The following is a 15975-nucleotide window of genomic DNA, read 5'->3' as shown; positions in this document are numbered from 1 at the left end:
ATTTTATGTACCCCTATAAAAGCAGAGGCAGTAATACTTAATTCTAGGGATTTTAAAAACCCTTTTCCTTTAGTCACCCTTACAGGGCTCACACCTTATTTCATTTTTCTTCACAGCATTTTATCACCACCTGAAATTTTAAATATTTGTTTATTGATTTCCCACTACCAACCAACCACCCAACCACCCACATGCGCGCACACACACACACGCACGCACGCGCCCGCGCACAAGAAAGCTCCAAGAGAGCAGAGCTTTGACCTGCTCACATCTCCTAGGACACTGCCTGGCACCCGGGACACGCTTAAAAACATTTCCTGAAGGAATGAAAGTAATCACTCCATGTGCTTTATCAACCACACCAGATACAGCACTGCTTGTAAATTGTGCTTTAATTTCTGCAATCAGATATGACGCAGTGAGATACAAGTATAAACTTTCATTGTACATCCAGAAAATAAAAAGCACATTTATACAGACTTAGCCCAACAGCTTATTCCCTTTAAAAAAAAGTTTTGAATGTAATTAAAGGTAATTTATCTTCAGTGTAAAAACTTGGAGGTATAAACAAACTCAAGATATTATATACAGTAAATTAATGTACATTTCCAAACTTGCACAGTGCAGCATTTTAAACAAAGTAAATGGTCTCATTTCAGCTTTTCCTGTTAAGCATAATCCACGTCTCAATCTTGAATATAAATGTCACAATATATAAACCCACTGAGAACTCTGTACACAAATACAAGTTTATAGAAATCTGATTTCAAATATAAATACATAAATTGCCATGACCTTACATGTTACAACAGCTTACTTATTTTTCTATTGTAATTAAAAAAAAATCATAGAAAAATATTTCAATGCACATTCAACTGCTATGACAAAGGCCATGACCTTGTGCCTTTAAACCATACTTTGTGGAGTGTAAAGCATCACACCGGGCATTTTTGGAATGAAAATTACTAAGATCCTAAGACTGAAGAGGCTACTGTATAAATATTCACGTTATAATACGGTAACAAAAATAGTCAGCTCCATAGTGTATTGGGGAGGCAACGGGGTGGAGAAGTGAGTGGAGGTTAGTGCTAGTTTAAGAAGGCCCACAGAATGTGCGTGAAGGTAGCTAGTGAACTAGTGTACTCCGAAGTTCCCTACCGCAAGCCTAACACTCACCTCACTGCTGAGACTCTTGAGGCAATTGAGACCGGACACGGGCTGGCCCAGTGCAGGATCCTGGCCCCCCCGCAGCCCCTGTCATCTTGACAGACCAACCCAGCTCCTGTGTGACATGGAGCGCGGAGAAGAGCAAAGCAATTTCTTGTACGTACAAAAGATGATTCAGTGCAAACTGAGAAACTTCTTTGTTAACAGTTTCAAAATTTCTTCTTGCCCTTGAGCAACTGAAAGTTTTTCTAAACATGTTATATTCAAATTGGGATCTATACGGAGAAGAAAGGGAGATATAAAAGGCAAACATTCCATAGGAAACATTCTAACGTGAGATTTTTTTTCCCTTCCTTTTGCGAGATTTAACAAGGTTCCACTAAGAATGAAAAAACTGGTCCTTACAAAGTGTACTTTCCCGCATTTAAAAATAGATATCATCTAGACAGCAGATCCAAGAAGGTCACCAGGCATAGTCAAGTTTCTTCTATGGCTTTTTAAATCGCTGAGGTACTATGTGATAACTGTCACTTCTGACATTTACGCTTAACTGCTTCCCTACGAAGCCACGTTCAAAAGCGACGCTACTCATTAGTCTGGAGGGTAAGAGAGAATTCGAGGCAACCATGTGAGGGGCTGCTGCAGAGGACTGGTCACAAATGCCCCGAAGCCTCGGCACGCTGTTAGAAAAAGGCACAGCAATTGCTTTCACACACTGCGAGCCTCCGAGAGAACAGAAGCTGGTCTGGGCAAACCAGAGATTCCCCCAGTTCGACCAACAGGTTTAGTAGCAGGATCCTGGGACTATGTGCACCAAGATGGGGAGCAGAGGGATGGCGGCCAGGGGTAAGGAGCGGGCCAGAGAAAGACCTGGAGCTGTCAGCACGCGCCAAAGGGCGGTGGGGTTGGCTAACGCATCCACTCCGAAAAGTGACACAGTCTACGCAGGAGGGAGGATGGTCTGACACGGCAGGATGGGTGACCTGGGTGGAGTTTCCCCAGCCTTTTATGGGGAAGAGGACGTAGAAAGGAAAAATTCTATGGTTTGTTTAAATGAATTCCACACATCTTAATACCTCTATTCGAATCTTTCAATTCACCATGCACACGTCACATAAAGCACAACTCGCTCCAAACTCAGATGGGTTAGAGAGACACTACTCCCCATGATTGGATAAATTATCTTGGCACAGAAAAGCTCTGAAGAAAGTATCGAGTCCAAGAACATCTTACCAAAGCCCTTTCTAGTAGTAAACAGGCGACTGCGGGTTCTGTATGATACGCACGCATCAGACAACGGCCACCATTCCATTATGGGTCAAGTAGTAGTTACTTTCAATTAATAATACTAGAGATATGATTTTAATTGCATAGTCTTTCAGGACCACAAAAAAAAAAAAAAATGAGAACCAGCTCTTTTCCCAAAGGCCCAGCCTCGCTCAGTGGAGCACTGGAGGCGGGCCCTCCCTCCCAGCAGTGTGCTTCAGCCGACACACCAATCCAAACACCAGATGCGTTTGACTACCGTCCCAGGCTTCAGCACTCCTCTTTCACAACCACTGAACAGACGAGTCACAAATCCCCTAGATCCACAGACTCATCTTCGCGTTTGGCCAAATCTTCTTCATCTCCCAGAGCTTTCCAGCCGCTGGTGGGCAAGACCGGCTTGGAGGAATGTCGCTGAAGCAGAGCGAAAGGGAACAGAGAGGACAGCCGGGCAGAGGCCCGCAGCAGGGAGGAGGCCTCCGCCTGGAGGGCCACCTGGCCGTGGTGTCTCTCGTCGATTTTCTCTTGTAAACTCTGTACTTCCTCCATCATTTCCAAGAGTTTGCTCATGGTGGCCACTCTGCCACCGCCCAGGATTTGGGCTTCTGGAATCCAACGCAGGTAGCGCTGGGCCCAGACTTTGATCTCCGGCCCCTCGATGTGAGGCAACAGCAGGCCGTGGTAGTCAGTGGGCTTGCTATGCCAGCTGTCATAGAACTCTCGAAAGTTGTCTTGCAGCTCATCAGAAGAATTAATTAGTTTGCTAATTCTCTTGCCCAGAAGGTTTTTAATTAAGTGATCCGTTTCTTCCCTGAAAAATCCTCTTTTGGGAGATGATTTAGACTGGGTGAGTGGCAAGGAAAGCTGTCGTTGATGCTTTGAGAGAAAACACAAATAAAAATCTCTGGTTAAACTGAGAGCACAATTACAGTCGTTCCCATCAAAAAAGGGGCACAATCCAGCCTTAACAACAGTCATGCAACATCAGAATTGCCATGTGAACGCAAATTCATTAAAATGCTGTAACATACAGAGAGGAAGGGGGATTTGTGTTTATTCCATGATGCAAACGTGAGATGCACATGGTAATAATAAACGAATGGGTGAAACCAGGTGCAATGGAGCTGTGCAGAAAGGCAAGTTGTGACGTTCAATTCCCTTCTCCTCTGTCACAGGGGCACCAGAGGGCACTACATACTTTTCAAGAACAAGCTTAACTTAAGACAGGTTGATAATCTAGGGGAGTTTGGGGTGAGGCTTATTCATTCTTTGAAGGGAGCAAAATGTTTCTTCTTTGAGAACTTGAGAGTGCTAGCTTCTATAACACTCTCCACACCCGTGAGGAAGCAGGGCCGACTACCTGAAGGTCCCATCCCTTTAATGAAATAACTTTATAGCTCGTCAGGCATCCAGCAGGAGTTGAAGTCTAAGTCACAAAGATTCTTCTGGACAAAGAGACAGGTGGGAGCAAAAGGAATTTGAAGAACTGGCTAAGTTGACCAGATGTTCTTGTCTGACAAGCTGCAGGGAGGAGAAAAACGTGAGCGCATTTCCATTTCTTTCCTCCTCAGTAATTCTACCTGCAGCCAGAGCAAGCTGTTGCACCTTGGCATGTACTGTGAAAGGCTTGTGAAGATGAGGTAAGTGGTCAGAAGGTTACTAAGAATCCCCAGTGCCCAAAGGAGAAGGTAAAAATGTGAGGAGAAGCTGTTTCTCCCCAACTCTTTTGCTCCTCAGATGACCATTCAAAGTAAGAACAGATAAAAATTTTATTTTCAGGCTAGCCTTATAACTCTCTAACATCTTTCTGCTAGTGGTTCTTCCTTGTAAAAAAAAAAGAAAGGAAAGGATTCTTTATTAAAGAAATACTTTCTTATAATGGAATATAGAGTTACAATAAAAATATAAAGAAGAAAGCAAAACCATCCACAATACCACAACTTAGAGATGACCAGGATTTTGACTTTCCACCTGGGGATGGGAAAGCCAAAGGCCAGGAGTCAGAGGCCTCTCTTCTCTCTGGTGATCCAGGGGAGGAAGGTGTGGCAGAGGACCAGGGAATGCAGGTGGAAGCTGAGTCACTGAGTGTTTCCTGCCTGCAGCTTCTGTGCTCAGTGCTCTCCATACATCAAAGTCACCATTTTACAAAGGAGGAAACTAAGGCACACAGGTTAAGTGATGTGGCAAAGGCACGAGCTACCAAGTGCAGAGGTGGCTTCATACACAGACAGCCTGGCTCCAGAGCCTGAGCTCCTAACAGAACTCTAGTGTCGTGGAAGGCCCTTCTCTCAATCTCCTAAGTGAAGGGAGCATTCAAGACGGGCCAGGTGGGAGCAGTGCCCCGTGCCAGAGCCTGGTCAAGGCCTGGGGCTGAGGTTGAGACCACACATCTGATGAGATGAGATGGGGCGCGTTCAGGGTGCTATGGCCACAGATGAGACCACACGCCTGAGCAGGCTCGTGGCCTCCCACGGTAATTCACAGAGCGGCCAGCCACAGCTTCTTCAGTGTCTACAGACCATCTCCAATGCCATCTGTCCACATCGGGTCTTCTAACCCAAACGCTTCACAATTCCTCACTGCCCCAGCCCAACTCTGCTTTCACTAATACAATCTGAGATTCTCCAACCCTTCAGCTCAAACCTCTCCCATGGGTCAGCTCCAGGAACCTAGGCCATCTGCTCCTACCTACAGGGAGAAGGGACATTTAGAAAAACGGGTCTGGGCAAGAAATGAAACCCAGTCTTAGAAGGTGGAGCCTTGGTTTCCTCCCATGTAAAATAAGGCGTTAGGCCTTTGCCTCTCCTCCGGCCTGGGGCCGTTCTGTCCAGGCGAGATGTGTGCATGCAGCCACCAGGGGGCACAGCACACTGAAGAAAAACTGCCTTCTGGCCAAGCTGTTCCGGAGCTCAGGGCAGTTCTGGTTCAGCTGGCAGGAAAGAGGTTGAACTGGGAGAGGAAATACCCACCCAAGGCCTGAGGACCCTTGAAAGGGCAAAGCAGCAGTTCTAAGTTGTTCAGCAGCCGGCACCTTCTGCGAGCGCTAGCTTTCCTCGCCTGGGTCCCCAAGCCTCTTTAGAAAGGAGCCGCCTCCATGCCAGAACTGGCAGGCTCCCTGGAACCCCTCAAGGGCAGGCGGGATCAGAAGTACAGTGGTGAAGAAGGCAGAGACACATACTGACTTGGGATTTACCACCACTGCTCTCACCTTTGGGAGGTCTGTGTGGGAGAGATTCCAGGCCAGGAGACAGAGTTAGGAATTGCGATGTAAATCATGTATCATTTAGGGAACTTTGGAGTTTTAACAACTAGTAAAATCAAGAACAAGTATTTGAAGGGAAACCCAAATAATTCGAGATTTGCGGTTTATAGCACAGATCAGCAAACTGCAGCCCGCGGGGCAAATCTGGCTTGGTGCCTGTGTTCGTAAACACAGGAACACTGCCATGCCCACTCGCTTACGTACTGTCTGTGTCTGCTCCTGTGCCACAAGGATAGAGCAGGACTGTGTGGGCCTTGACAGAAAAAGTTACAGGTCATCTCATGGAGAAAGGTCTCGCTATTGAAGACATGAACTGCTACAGATGGTGCAAAGCCCACACAATGTTCCTCTCACTCTACTGACCATACACGCAGGCAGGGGAGACGCAGGAGCCCACGCAGCACGACTACTGGACAGCAGCACCCCAGTGACACTCAGCAAATGGCCATGCCTCAACAGGGCAAAGGCTGATGGGCTGAAAGCAAAGGACTCTCGTGGGCCCTGACAATCTGCCCGTCACAAATCTCAACTCTGCAGACTGTTTCCAGAATCCACGTGTACCTTTCATCCTTACATACATAGGGATCTCTGGGCAGACGAAGGGTGTCAGACATGTGCACATCTTACTTTGAACCGCATTCCTTTCCGCTGGCCTTTGTCCAGTTTCGGCTTTTCCACATAAAGAGGGTTTTTGAGCAACGTCTGGGCTTTCGGCTCAAACTGCACAGACCAATCCCACACGGTGAGCAGATTCAAAGGCTTGCCTTGTATATCCTGGCTTTCCCTACCCTGCCAAAACAAGCACAGGTCACGATGGCTCCCAGGGAGGGCTGAGGAAAGCAAACACAACACTGCGAGGCGGGCTCCAGAAAGGCCCCATGCTGCCCTGAGACTGAGCGTTCAGGAGCACTGCATCCTAAAGGCTGCGGCCATCAGTGCTTGTTCATGAAAGGCTGGGGGGGGGGCGGGGTGGCGGTTAAGGGTGGGGAGAGAAGGTCAGGTTATTTTTCCAACAGGCCATATGTCAGCCACTGTGCTGGGCACTTTCACAACAACCTTGTGAGGCCGCTGTTATTTTTCCAATTTACATTTGAGGAAACTGAGGCTCAGAACACTGAAGTGAATTGCCTGAGGTCATGAAGCTGGTGAGTGGCAGGGCTGGGATCTGAAACCAGGGCTGTGTGACTGGAAGCCCAGGTTCTGTGTTTCCCACTTGGATTTGGTGAAATCCCTCCAGGGGGGCCAGCTAAGCCAACCCTGAGGCCGCTGAAGGCTGCTCAGAGCACTGAGATCAGGGAGGGAGTTAACCGCCGGGAGCAGGAGAGGCTCAAGAGAGGCTCAAGGGGTTTAAGATGGAAGGTGCAGGCCCAGCTCCCCTGCTCTGCCTTGTCTCCTTTCTCTTCTGAGGAACTCCAGGCATCAGGAACATGGGAGAGAAGGCTGACTGTCTTCACAAAGGACAGCTTTTAATTTTGCTTAATTCCCCAGCTCCAACACTTGCTCCCAGCTCCAATATTTACTGTGTGAGCTTGGGCAAGTTACTTATCCTCTCTGTGCCTCAGCTCCTCAGGGATAATAATAATACAGACCCCACAGGGTGCCATGAGGATTAAATATCAATACACAGAAAACACTCAGAATAGGGTCTAGTATACTGTCAGTGTTAAATAAATACCATTTTTATCGTTCATCTTATTGCATCCTACTTGTGAGACATGGCTCCTTCAATACACAGGTTCCTAAGAGGGACTCTTACCATGTTAGTATCTTTTTGATGAGGCGAATTGAAGAAGAAGGTGCTAAAAATAGGTATGTAAAGGCTATCTGACAAAACAGTCAGGTAAGTCTCCGTGAATTCAAATGCCGGGGGATGCTGGTGCACCAGCTGCCAGACACAATCTAAGAAAAGCAGGAACACAGGAACCTACGTGAAAACAAGACAGGCGTTACTGAGCGGCACCAAGAGTCCAACGTGGGCTGTCCCAAGTTCAGGGGCAGCCATCTCAACAGCCGTGGAATAAACACTTCTGAGCACGATATTCTCTGGGAAACACAGTAGACTCTATCCTGTTCCAAGAGATAAATACGCTCAATTGAAGCCACATTAATGGATTAATATCAGTACTTGGCAGTACCTAACTGTGTGAAAGACATTTCCATGATGAAACATGTCAAATCTCATCGATCAGCATTGACAGATGAGCATTTGCAACTCATTTTGATGACAAGGAGCACTAACTCTAAACCCCAATTAAAGGAAATGTTATCTCCCCCCAAAAGAATTCCATTCTTCCTGTTAGTAGCACAGTATTACAAAAAACTGTGCTCAATTATTTGGAATTTTGTCAATAAAAAATTGTGGAGGAAAAAACCGCCAACCCATTGCCTGCCCACACGCTAACTAAAGTCAGGGCTTGGTCCTGGAGTCTGGGCTAGATGGAGAGGGCTCCCTTCTCCACCCCCTACAATGGCCCAGAAGACAAAGAGGACAGGAGAGAAGGCAGAAGCAGCAAAAATGAGTTTCTGACATTTTTTTCACAATTTTTCTTAACTGATAGCCCACTTTATTAGCCACCTAGAGGCAAGCCCTTTATTAGGAGAGAGAGGAGTTTTCTAGGGAGCTTTGTCATTTACAAAGTGCTTATCCTTCTTGAATCACCAGTGACCCCATCAGGTGGACAGGACAGGCTACGCGCAGTCTCCCCTTTACAGAGGCTGGCCAAGGTTGCACGCACAGCTCACAGAGACACATGAGCTGAGAACCCAGCTCTTGAATTGAAGTCCAGTGCTACGTCAATTATACCACAAATTAGACCACCGATTTTCCTTCAAAACTCCAATATGTCAATGTTGAGATGCTGAGAAACCTTTACATAGCAACTTTATTTCACACCTCATTCTATGCTCAATACCATTAGATGGAGTGGGAAATATCTGAACCTCCCTCTGCAGGTAGGGGAACGGGCTCAGAAACCATGGGCGCCTTCTCCAAGGGCTGAGGGAACAGCAGATCAGATCTTCTCTTGGACTCTTTCTCCACTAGACATGGTGTCCATCAGTCCTCGTTTTCTCAAGATATGCAAAAGCACACTCTTCCTCACACAGTATCAGCTCTCTGCCTATCATGTTATTTGAGTCCCATCAACCTCTCAAATCAGTTTCTCAGAAAGGCAAGGTCCATTCCAAGATTGAAAGGTGGTGATTTCCATTCAGCTCGAAAGGACACAGATGAGTACAGACCAGGCTTGCAAGAAACCTAGCGAGAGGGGCCTTGGTCTCCCAGGAACACACGGAGTCCTTACGGGCAAGAGCCACGGCTCTCTATCCCCACAGCATGCTGTGTGAAGCTGCTCTGCACCGCAGACAGACACGCTTATTATCTGGAGTAAGAAAAACCACCAGTTACGCTACTAGCCTGCGGTAGCTTTGCAGCTGATTTAATTAAAGAAAGTTCACCTGTTTTCATTTTTCCTTCCACAATCATTAACATCGCAGCCAAAGGAGTTTGTACAGCTATAGCCGGGACAACTACACAACAATGTGGGGGTTCATTTTCACTAACTGAACTATACTGCCAACTCTCCTGTGCCAGAATTCAGGGTTCAGGCCTGAAGGAACTCACACAGAAGACAGAGAAAGCTGCGTGCTCAGCTCACACACACTACTGCTAAGGCCCTGGTAATGGACATTAACTTAACTCTATGCTTTATTTTGAAAAGGTTTATGTGCAAGGACAATTTCCTTCATGTTATTATGTATTTTCTGTAGGAAACTTCTACACTGAATATTCATTTTTTTTTCAAAGACTAATAACTTAACAGAAATTACAGGAGCCTCTCCGAGTTAATTTTTATTTAAGTTTTACAAATCAATATTACTCCCATCATGAAATTGAAATGCACCCTTGGTGTACACAATTTAGAAGACTCAGTCTGAATGCATCTGTTAATACCCCTGTCCTCCGGGAAGGGTTTCAGTCCTGCCTGAGGCACTCAGCGTCATCCAGCAGTGAACTGAACAGTCTTCCTCACAAGCTCGCACAGCGTGCACTCTGTGAGCAGTAGCCCTTCTCCCCAAGGCCTCTTCTCCTCATGAATGAACCGGTCTGTGCTGAGGACACTCACCTCCTCCTTGTCACTCTGACGGAGATGGTTGCAGCGATCCAGGAAACAGTGCCCGCCCATGATCCACTCCTTTTGGACGAGGCTCTGGAAACCAACCCTGGTTCTACAGTGCGGGTCCATCATCACTTGCACCAGAGAGGAAATGAGGCAGCAGAGGTCAGAAGCGTTCTCCTCTAGGAGGGTGCAGCAGCAGTGCAAGGGGAAGGAGGGTACAAAGTGTTAAAAACTGCAAGGACTGCTTGTGCTTGCCCAGTTAATACTGAGTTCCCAACACCAAGGTCTGCCTGCTACTGACAGCCAAGCTCCAATTCCCTAAAGGCCAGGGCCATTCGATGGGGAGAAAACCTCCCATTTTCAGGTTGAGGGACAAACTGCCTCTAGCCTGTCTGGTACAGGTCCCAGCATACACTGGCAGTAAATATGGATTTGCTTACTGAATAAATAAATGCAGCACGGCAAAGCCACGGTCAGCATGTGGGTGCCCAGATGTGCCACACAATGAGGGCAGATCATACACATAATGGTGACCTGCTGGGCTCCCCAGACCGAGTTCAAAACGCTTCTGCTGGTGTGTGAGTCTCCAGCACCGAACTCACTGTCCAAGGCCAGCTGCTGCTCAGACTCCCCTCAGAGCCCCTGCGCTCTGCTCCCGACTCCTCCACGACCTCTGCTTTGGAGAAAGTTTCCTAGTTCTGGACTGCACCAGAATGCTCTCTTGTTCTCAGCCCACGGCTCTCCCCGACTCTGTCTGAGAGTGCAGAGGTGCTGCTTCTCCTTGCCTGGCCTACAGAAGCTCTCCACGGTCTACTTCCACATGCCCACCCCCGAGTGCACTGTACAAAACCCACACGATGAAAATTCCACTCACATACGTGTTTAACACTCATGACTGAAAGCAAATAAAAACATCTATCTACGCCCAGGCATTTGTCCCAGAGTTTTAAGATCCTAAAAGTCAGGGTCTCCATCCCCGGGCGTTCCTCTTTGCAGCTATTTTTTAATTAATTAATTTTTTTTTTTTTTTTTGAGGAAAATTAGCCCTGAGCTATCTACTGCCAGTCCTCCTCTTTTTGCTGAGGAAGACTGGCCCTGAGCTAACTTCCATGCCCATCTTCCTCTACTGTATACGTGGGATGCCTACCACAGCATGGCTTGCCAAGTGGTGCTATGTCCGCACCCGGGATCCGAACCGGTGAGCCTTGGGCCGCCAAAGTGGAACATGTGAACTTAACTGCTGTGCCACCAGGCCGGCCCCTCTTTGCAGCTATTTTAAAATGTCCGTGAAGATGATGGTGCTGGTATCAGTGGAGTAAGAGAAACCTGAGAATGAATTCTAAGCAGGGAGGTGTAACACTCTTAACACTCTCATTCTGACCCTGAAATCACGGAGCACCATGGGGCCAGGCTTACGCTTGTACTTTTTCTCCTGCAGGAAACAAGCCTAAACTACGGGAATGCATGAGTTTAAACGAAATTGATTTTTAATTCTGTCTTTCTAGTGCTATCCAGCTTTCGAAACAAGTTTCATTTTTAAGAGAATCTTCCTTCTTGCCCCTGAAGGGCATTAATAATACACCTGTAGGTAATAGGAAGTGGGGCTAGAAAACTCGATTTCAAATGAGAGAGAACTCAGCAGTCCATTTAGAAGGAGGGGACATTGCAGCCACATCAGCGAAAGACTCGGATTTCATTTCAAGCAACTCTGTGATTAGTGTGGTCTGGCCCTGGGGACCTCCACCTCTCAGACCCCCGACCTTTATCCCTCTCCATGTCACCAGTTACTTGGTTCTCTGTTCTGACATTGTTGGTTAGGCCTTTTTCAATAACATGCTCAGACCAACTCTCCCATTAGGTTGTAAACTTCTAGAAGACTCAAGTATAAAAGTCTACACACGGTAGGTGTTCAATAAAGGAACGAAAGTCAAAGTCAGCGAGCCAGGGTCAGGTGGTACAGAAGCCACAGGCAGACAATTTTCCAGTCTGCCCATAGACGCTAAACCTCAGCAGTCAGGGAGCACGTCAGAGAAATGATAAAAGCTTGAGGGGATGAAAGCACGAGATAGTCGACTTAATTTGAAGCGTAGGGCTATAATATACTTAAAATATTCTAAACAGTAGACGTAGTACTTTAGCTCAGCTCTAACCAACTGCAGCAACAATCCTTGTTGCCTGGTGGTTACACCTGCTTTTACACATTCTGAACGTTTATGCCCTGTCCTCACATACAGCAAGTCAAGCCCACTGAGGAAATAAGAGACCACAAAGGTTCTGTGGCAACTGCACAGGGTTGTCAAACACAAAGATACAAAAATAACAATTCAACAATCCATGAGTCTCTTTATATAAAAAGGATTATCCAAAAATTTTAACTTTAACCAAGTTGAGTTAATATAAAACAAAATTCAAAATATTAGGAAATGTGAGCTTTGGTAAAGATACCAAACAATTCCTTCTTGGGTTGTGAATAGGTCTGCCAAGTTCCAAGTGGAAGATTTTATTTTTAAACCATAACAGTGAAATCCAACGCAAAGGATTCCAAGGTCAGGGTAGAGAAGAATGGGGAGGATTTCTACACTAGTTCTTTCTTTTTCCAAGACGTTCCAGCTATATCAAGCTGTATCTACAGAAACTGAAGCTCAAGGGAAGGAAAATGGAAACACCCTTTGTGCTATAAATATATTACCTAAAAGAAGAACGTTCATGTTTTGTGCTTCTAGACATTCTGTAATCTCTATTGCTTTTTTCAGGCAACGTCTAAACAAGAAAGAGACAAGAAAAAGGGGCATTAGTTCCTGAGTTTGGTATCATAAACATAAGAAATTTAGAGACAGTTTGACTTGATTGTCAGTTTTCTTTTATTTTTTCATGCTAAAATCCTCCAGAAAAATTCCATTTACACTATTCAGATACTGCAGATACACTCATCTGCCTATTGGAAACTTAAAATTTTCAGAAGGGAATCCCAAAACTGATGTAAAAGTGCTCCTAGGTGATTTCTAAACCAGAAATTCTTATTGACAACTCATACCTGAGTCTGCTGGTGAGTCCTAGTAAGACCCTTAAACGCCCATGTCTGGAGACCGTGCTGCATGTCCATACTGTTTAATTCAAGGTCACCTGCCAAACGTGTTGGTGTGGCTGAAAAGGTCCAATATACCTAGAAATCGTTTTTGTCTCTCCCTCAATACAGTATTCCCTTCGAGAATGTTGCCACTATTTGCAGCTTCAACTTTTATTTGTGTGTAACTATGGGCTTCACACCTGCTGTTTCCTGCCTCTAGTGGTGCCCTTCATCTGCTTAGGGACGCTCAACCTTCTCTGCCTGCCCCATATGAAGAAAGGTCCTTTTCTCTTATAACGTGTACCACTGTTCGCAATTATATATTCAAATCACGGGACATGTAGCAGGCTCTTCAAAACAGATTTGTTAATGAGTGTTTGGAGGTCTGAGGCTCCTTTCCACAAAACTCACTGGTGGACCTGAGAGAGAACGCCGTGCTGGCTAAAAGGAAGAATTCTTCTTTTTCTCCAGGTGTTCCCTAGGGCTGGAGCTATTTCTCACCCCTGACCATTTCTGTCTTGTGCCTTCCCTTTGTCCTCTCCTCTGTTTAATGGCAACAGACAGGAGCTAGTCAAACTATGAAGTAGGAAAGGAATAGAATTCTGTTCTCTGGGAATCTCAATCTAATTCCAAAAGCAAAAATGACTAATTGACATTAATCATGATTTTAAAAATCTTTAAATAGGTAATAAACATGTAAGATACAGAATTCTTCTAAAAAGGTATTCAGTAAAAAGCAAGCATCCCTCCCCTTCCCCATCCCCAGGATCCTCCCTGGAGGCCAGCGCTGCGGCCTCAGTTAGAATTTTGGGTTGCCACGCCCCCTTTTTGTGGTCCTTCAATGCCTATAGTCTAGAGATCTCTGTGACCAGAGAGCATGTCTGCAAATTCTGATCAAATGTGCACAGAAACAATAAATAACAAATGCAAAATCCAGCTGAGGCCTGAATAGAACATGTGATCTAAGAATATGTAACTATGAAATATAAAACAGTTAAATCATTTGTCACTTTGCTTTACTACTCTGAATTAGAGAACTATAAAATTCATGAGCAAAACAAAAACAATGGCTTGAAATACCTGATTATGTCAAGCCAGCTGCTACTTTCCAACAGGGAAAACCATTTTATATCTGTGTCCCAAAACTCGGTACTATTATCTGAAAAATGAAAAAAGAGTGAAGAAGTCAGATCATCATTTGCTGATTTGTCTGCCATAAAAAACCTGTGCTACTCAACCGTGCTGTTCAGATGAGCGGTCCTAGGCCGAAACTGCGGATCCAGGAGCAAGTCTCCATTTTAAGTCAGGACATTTCAAAACCTCAGTTGAAATGGCTTTTGAACTATAAGCCCTTGGAACAATGGGGTAGTCAAAAATAGACTTTTATTGCTCAAATAAAAAGTGCCCTGTGACATCTATACACAGCCACAGTCTACCCTGTAACTCAAACGGGGAGAATAACATGCTTTAGGCAGAAATAGTCAACAGGCAGGTTGCTGTTCCACAACTGGAAAACCCAACAGGACACACCCCAGTGCCACAGAGGCCTAAGGGGGAGATATGGCTTCCTCTGGAATCCTAAACACACAAACACCTTCACCTTGCACACTGCTACACAATCCCCCAACCCACCTTGCTACAAAGAGCCCTGCATTTTACAGAAATCTAATAAGCTTCAAAGTTGCAAACTCAAGTCAATGAAAAGGCAGCATACTCCTTTAAGTCCTGGATGGTGAAAACAAAAGTGGAGAATCACAGTCCTGTATCAACTAGTACAATTTAGCACTCTCTCTGCCAAGTCCCTGCTGTTCATAAATCTGTTTTATACATGCATCACGTATTCTAGTCAGAGGAGTACGCTTCTGTTTCCCATTGTGTCACATTCATCTTTATCTCCGACGCCTAGTATAGTTAGTGCATATAATGGAAATTCAATAAATACTGGCTGAATGAATGAATGGATCCTAAATTAGTTAGAATTTGCTAGGCTAAAAAGCCCAAGTTAGGAAAAGTTACCTGTAAGTGTGACAAATCTCAGAGGGTAAAGACTCATTCAAAAATGAAGAGAATTAATAGGTGACTGAGCTTGATTAAATATGATTCAAGTTCTAAATTATCCATAGTGGGCAGCCTGGGCAGGCAAGAGGGGGTGGCTGGGATGGGAATATTTCATTTTCTACTTGGTATATTTCTGATTAATTGAAATTTTTTACATTGCTAAAAAATGTATATACTCAATCAGAAAAGTAAAATATTTCCACTTGGGGGAAAAAGTCCATTCAGTAAGCTGCTAAGGAAAACAAACTGATCATTCATTTTATAAATCACTGCAAGCAAGGGAATGATTCTAGGTATTGCACGGCTTCACAATTTTCAAAGGGAGAAGCCCAATGCTCACCACTGGGGAAAGGAGAGGAGAGGCGAGTGGCTTTGTGTTCACAGCTAGAGAAGGGGCAGTGGGGCAAAAGCCTGGAGAAAAAGAGAGGAGGACGGTGGCAATGGCAGCCGGACTCCTGGCTAGCATCCTCCACTCCACGACATGGCCATGAGCCTCTGTGCACCACCCTAAGGAGCCCAGGGAAAAGGCAGCAAATTTCACCCGTGTGGCCCAGCGTTCTCCTCACCTATCAGAAAGAGCTGCTTGAATTTAGAGTGTGCGGTCTGGATGTCCTGCAGGGACAGGAAGCTGCTTGATAGGTCTTCAGTTTTAACAATTTCATAGGGTGGCCTGTGGATGGTCTTGTAAACTCTAGGTATCAAAAAGTAACAAGAGATTAGAAGAGCAGATGTGAATTAAAAACAGCTTCTTTTTCCCCTGAGCACTTACGATGTGCCGAACTCTGTGTGAAGAGCTCCAGAGGTATCCTCCCATATAATCCTCACCAACAGGGTAACCAGCACAGGACTGACACTCCCAGTTAACGGAAGTGGGCACAGAGGCGTGTGGAGCAGAACTTCCTGGCCCGAGATTATGAAGTTTATAAAGTGATCAAGTCACATGTGAACCAAGGCAATTTAACTCCAAAGTCTACTCCTTTTCTGTTTTTAATGCATCCACTTTGAGTTTCTTTCACTTTTTATTTTGAAAATTTCAA

The 15975-nt window shown here is 45.5% G+C and overlaps 1 protein-coding gene across 1 annotated transcript in view; it reads right to left on the bottom strand.

Moving 5' to 3' along the window:
* Nucleotides 1-374: 374 nt before the first annotated feature.
* Nucleotides 375-15975, bottom strand: part of MTMR12 (myotubularin related protein 12) — a 70349-nt gene continuing 54748 nt past the window's right edge. Inside the window, exons 10-16 of the mRNA XM_023625797.2 lie at nt 15505-15629; nt 13961-14039; nt 12503-12573; nt 9820-9992; nt 7452-7619; nt 6323-6484; nt 375-3309 (exon numbers count right to left, since the gene is read on the bottom strand). Of these exons, the coding sequence (XP_023481565.2) occupies nt 2740-3309; nt 6323-6484; nt 7452-7619; nt 9820-9992; nt 12503-12573; nt 13961-14039; nt 15505-15629 (1348 nt within the window). The 3' untranslated portion in view covers nt 375-2739. The remainder of the gene's footprint in view (nt 3310-6322; nt 6485-7451; nt 7620-9819; nt 9993-12502; nt 12574-13960; nt 14040-15504; nt 15630-15975) is intronic.

This window comes from Equus caballus, chromosome 21, assembly GCF_041296265.1.
Source record: "Equus caballus isolate H_3958 breed thoroughbred chromosome 21, TB-T2T, whole genome shotgun sequence".
Classification (NCBI taxonomy): domain Eukaryota; kingdom Metazoa; phylum Chordata; class Mammalia; order Perissodactyla; family Equidae; genus Equus; species Equus caballus.
The sequence above is the reverse complement of the archived record's forward strand: the minus strand, read 5'-3'. Positions and strand labels throughout refer to the sequence as shown.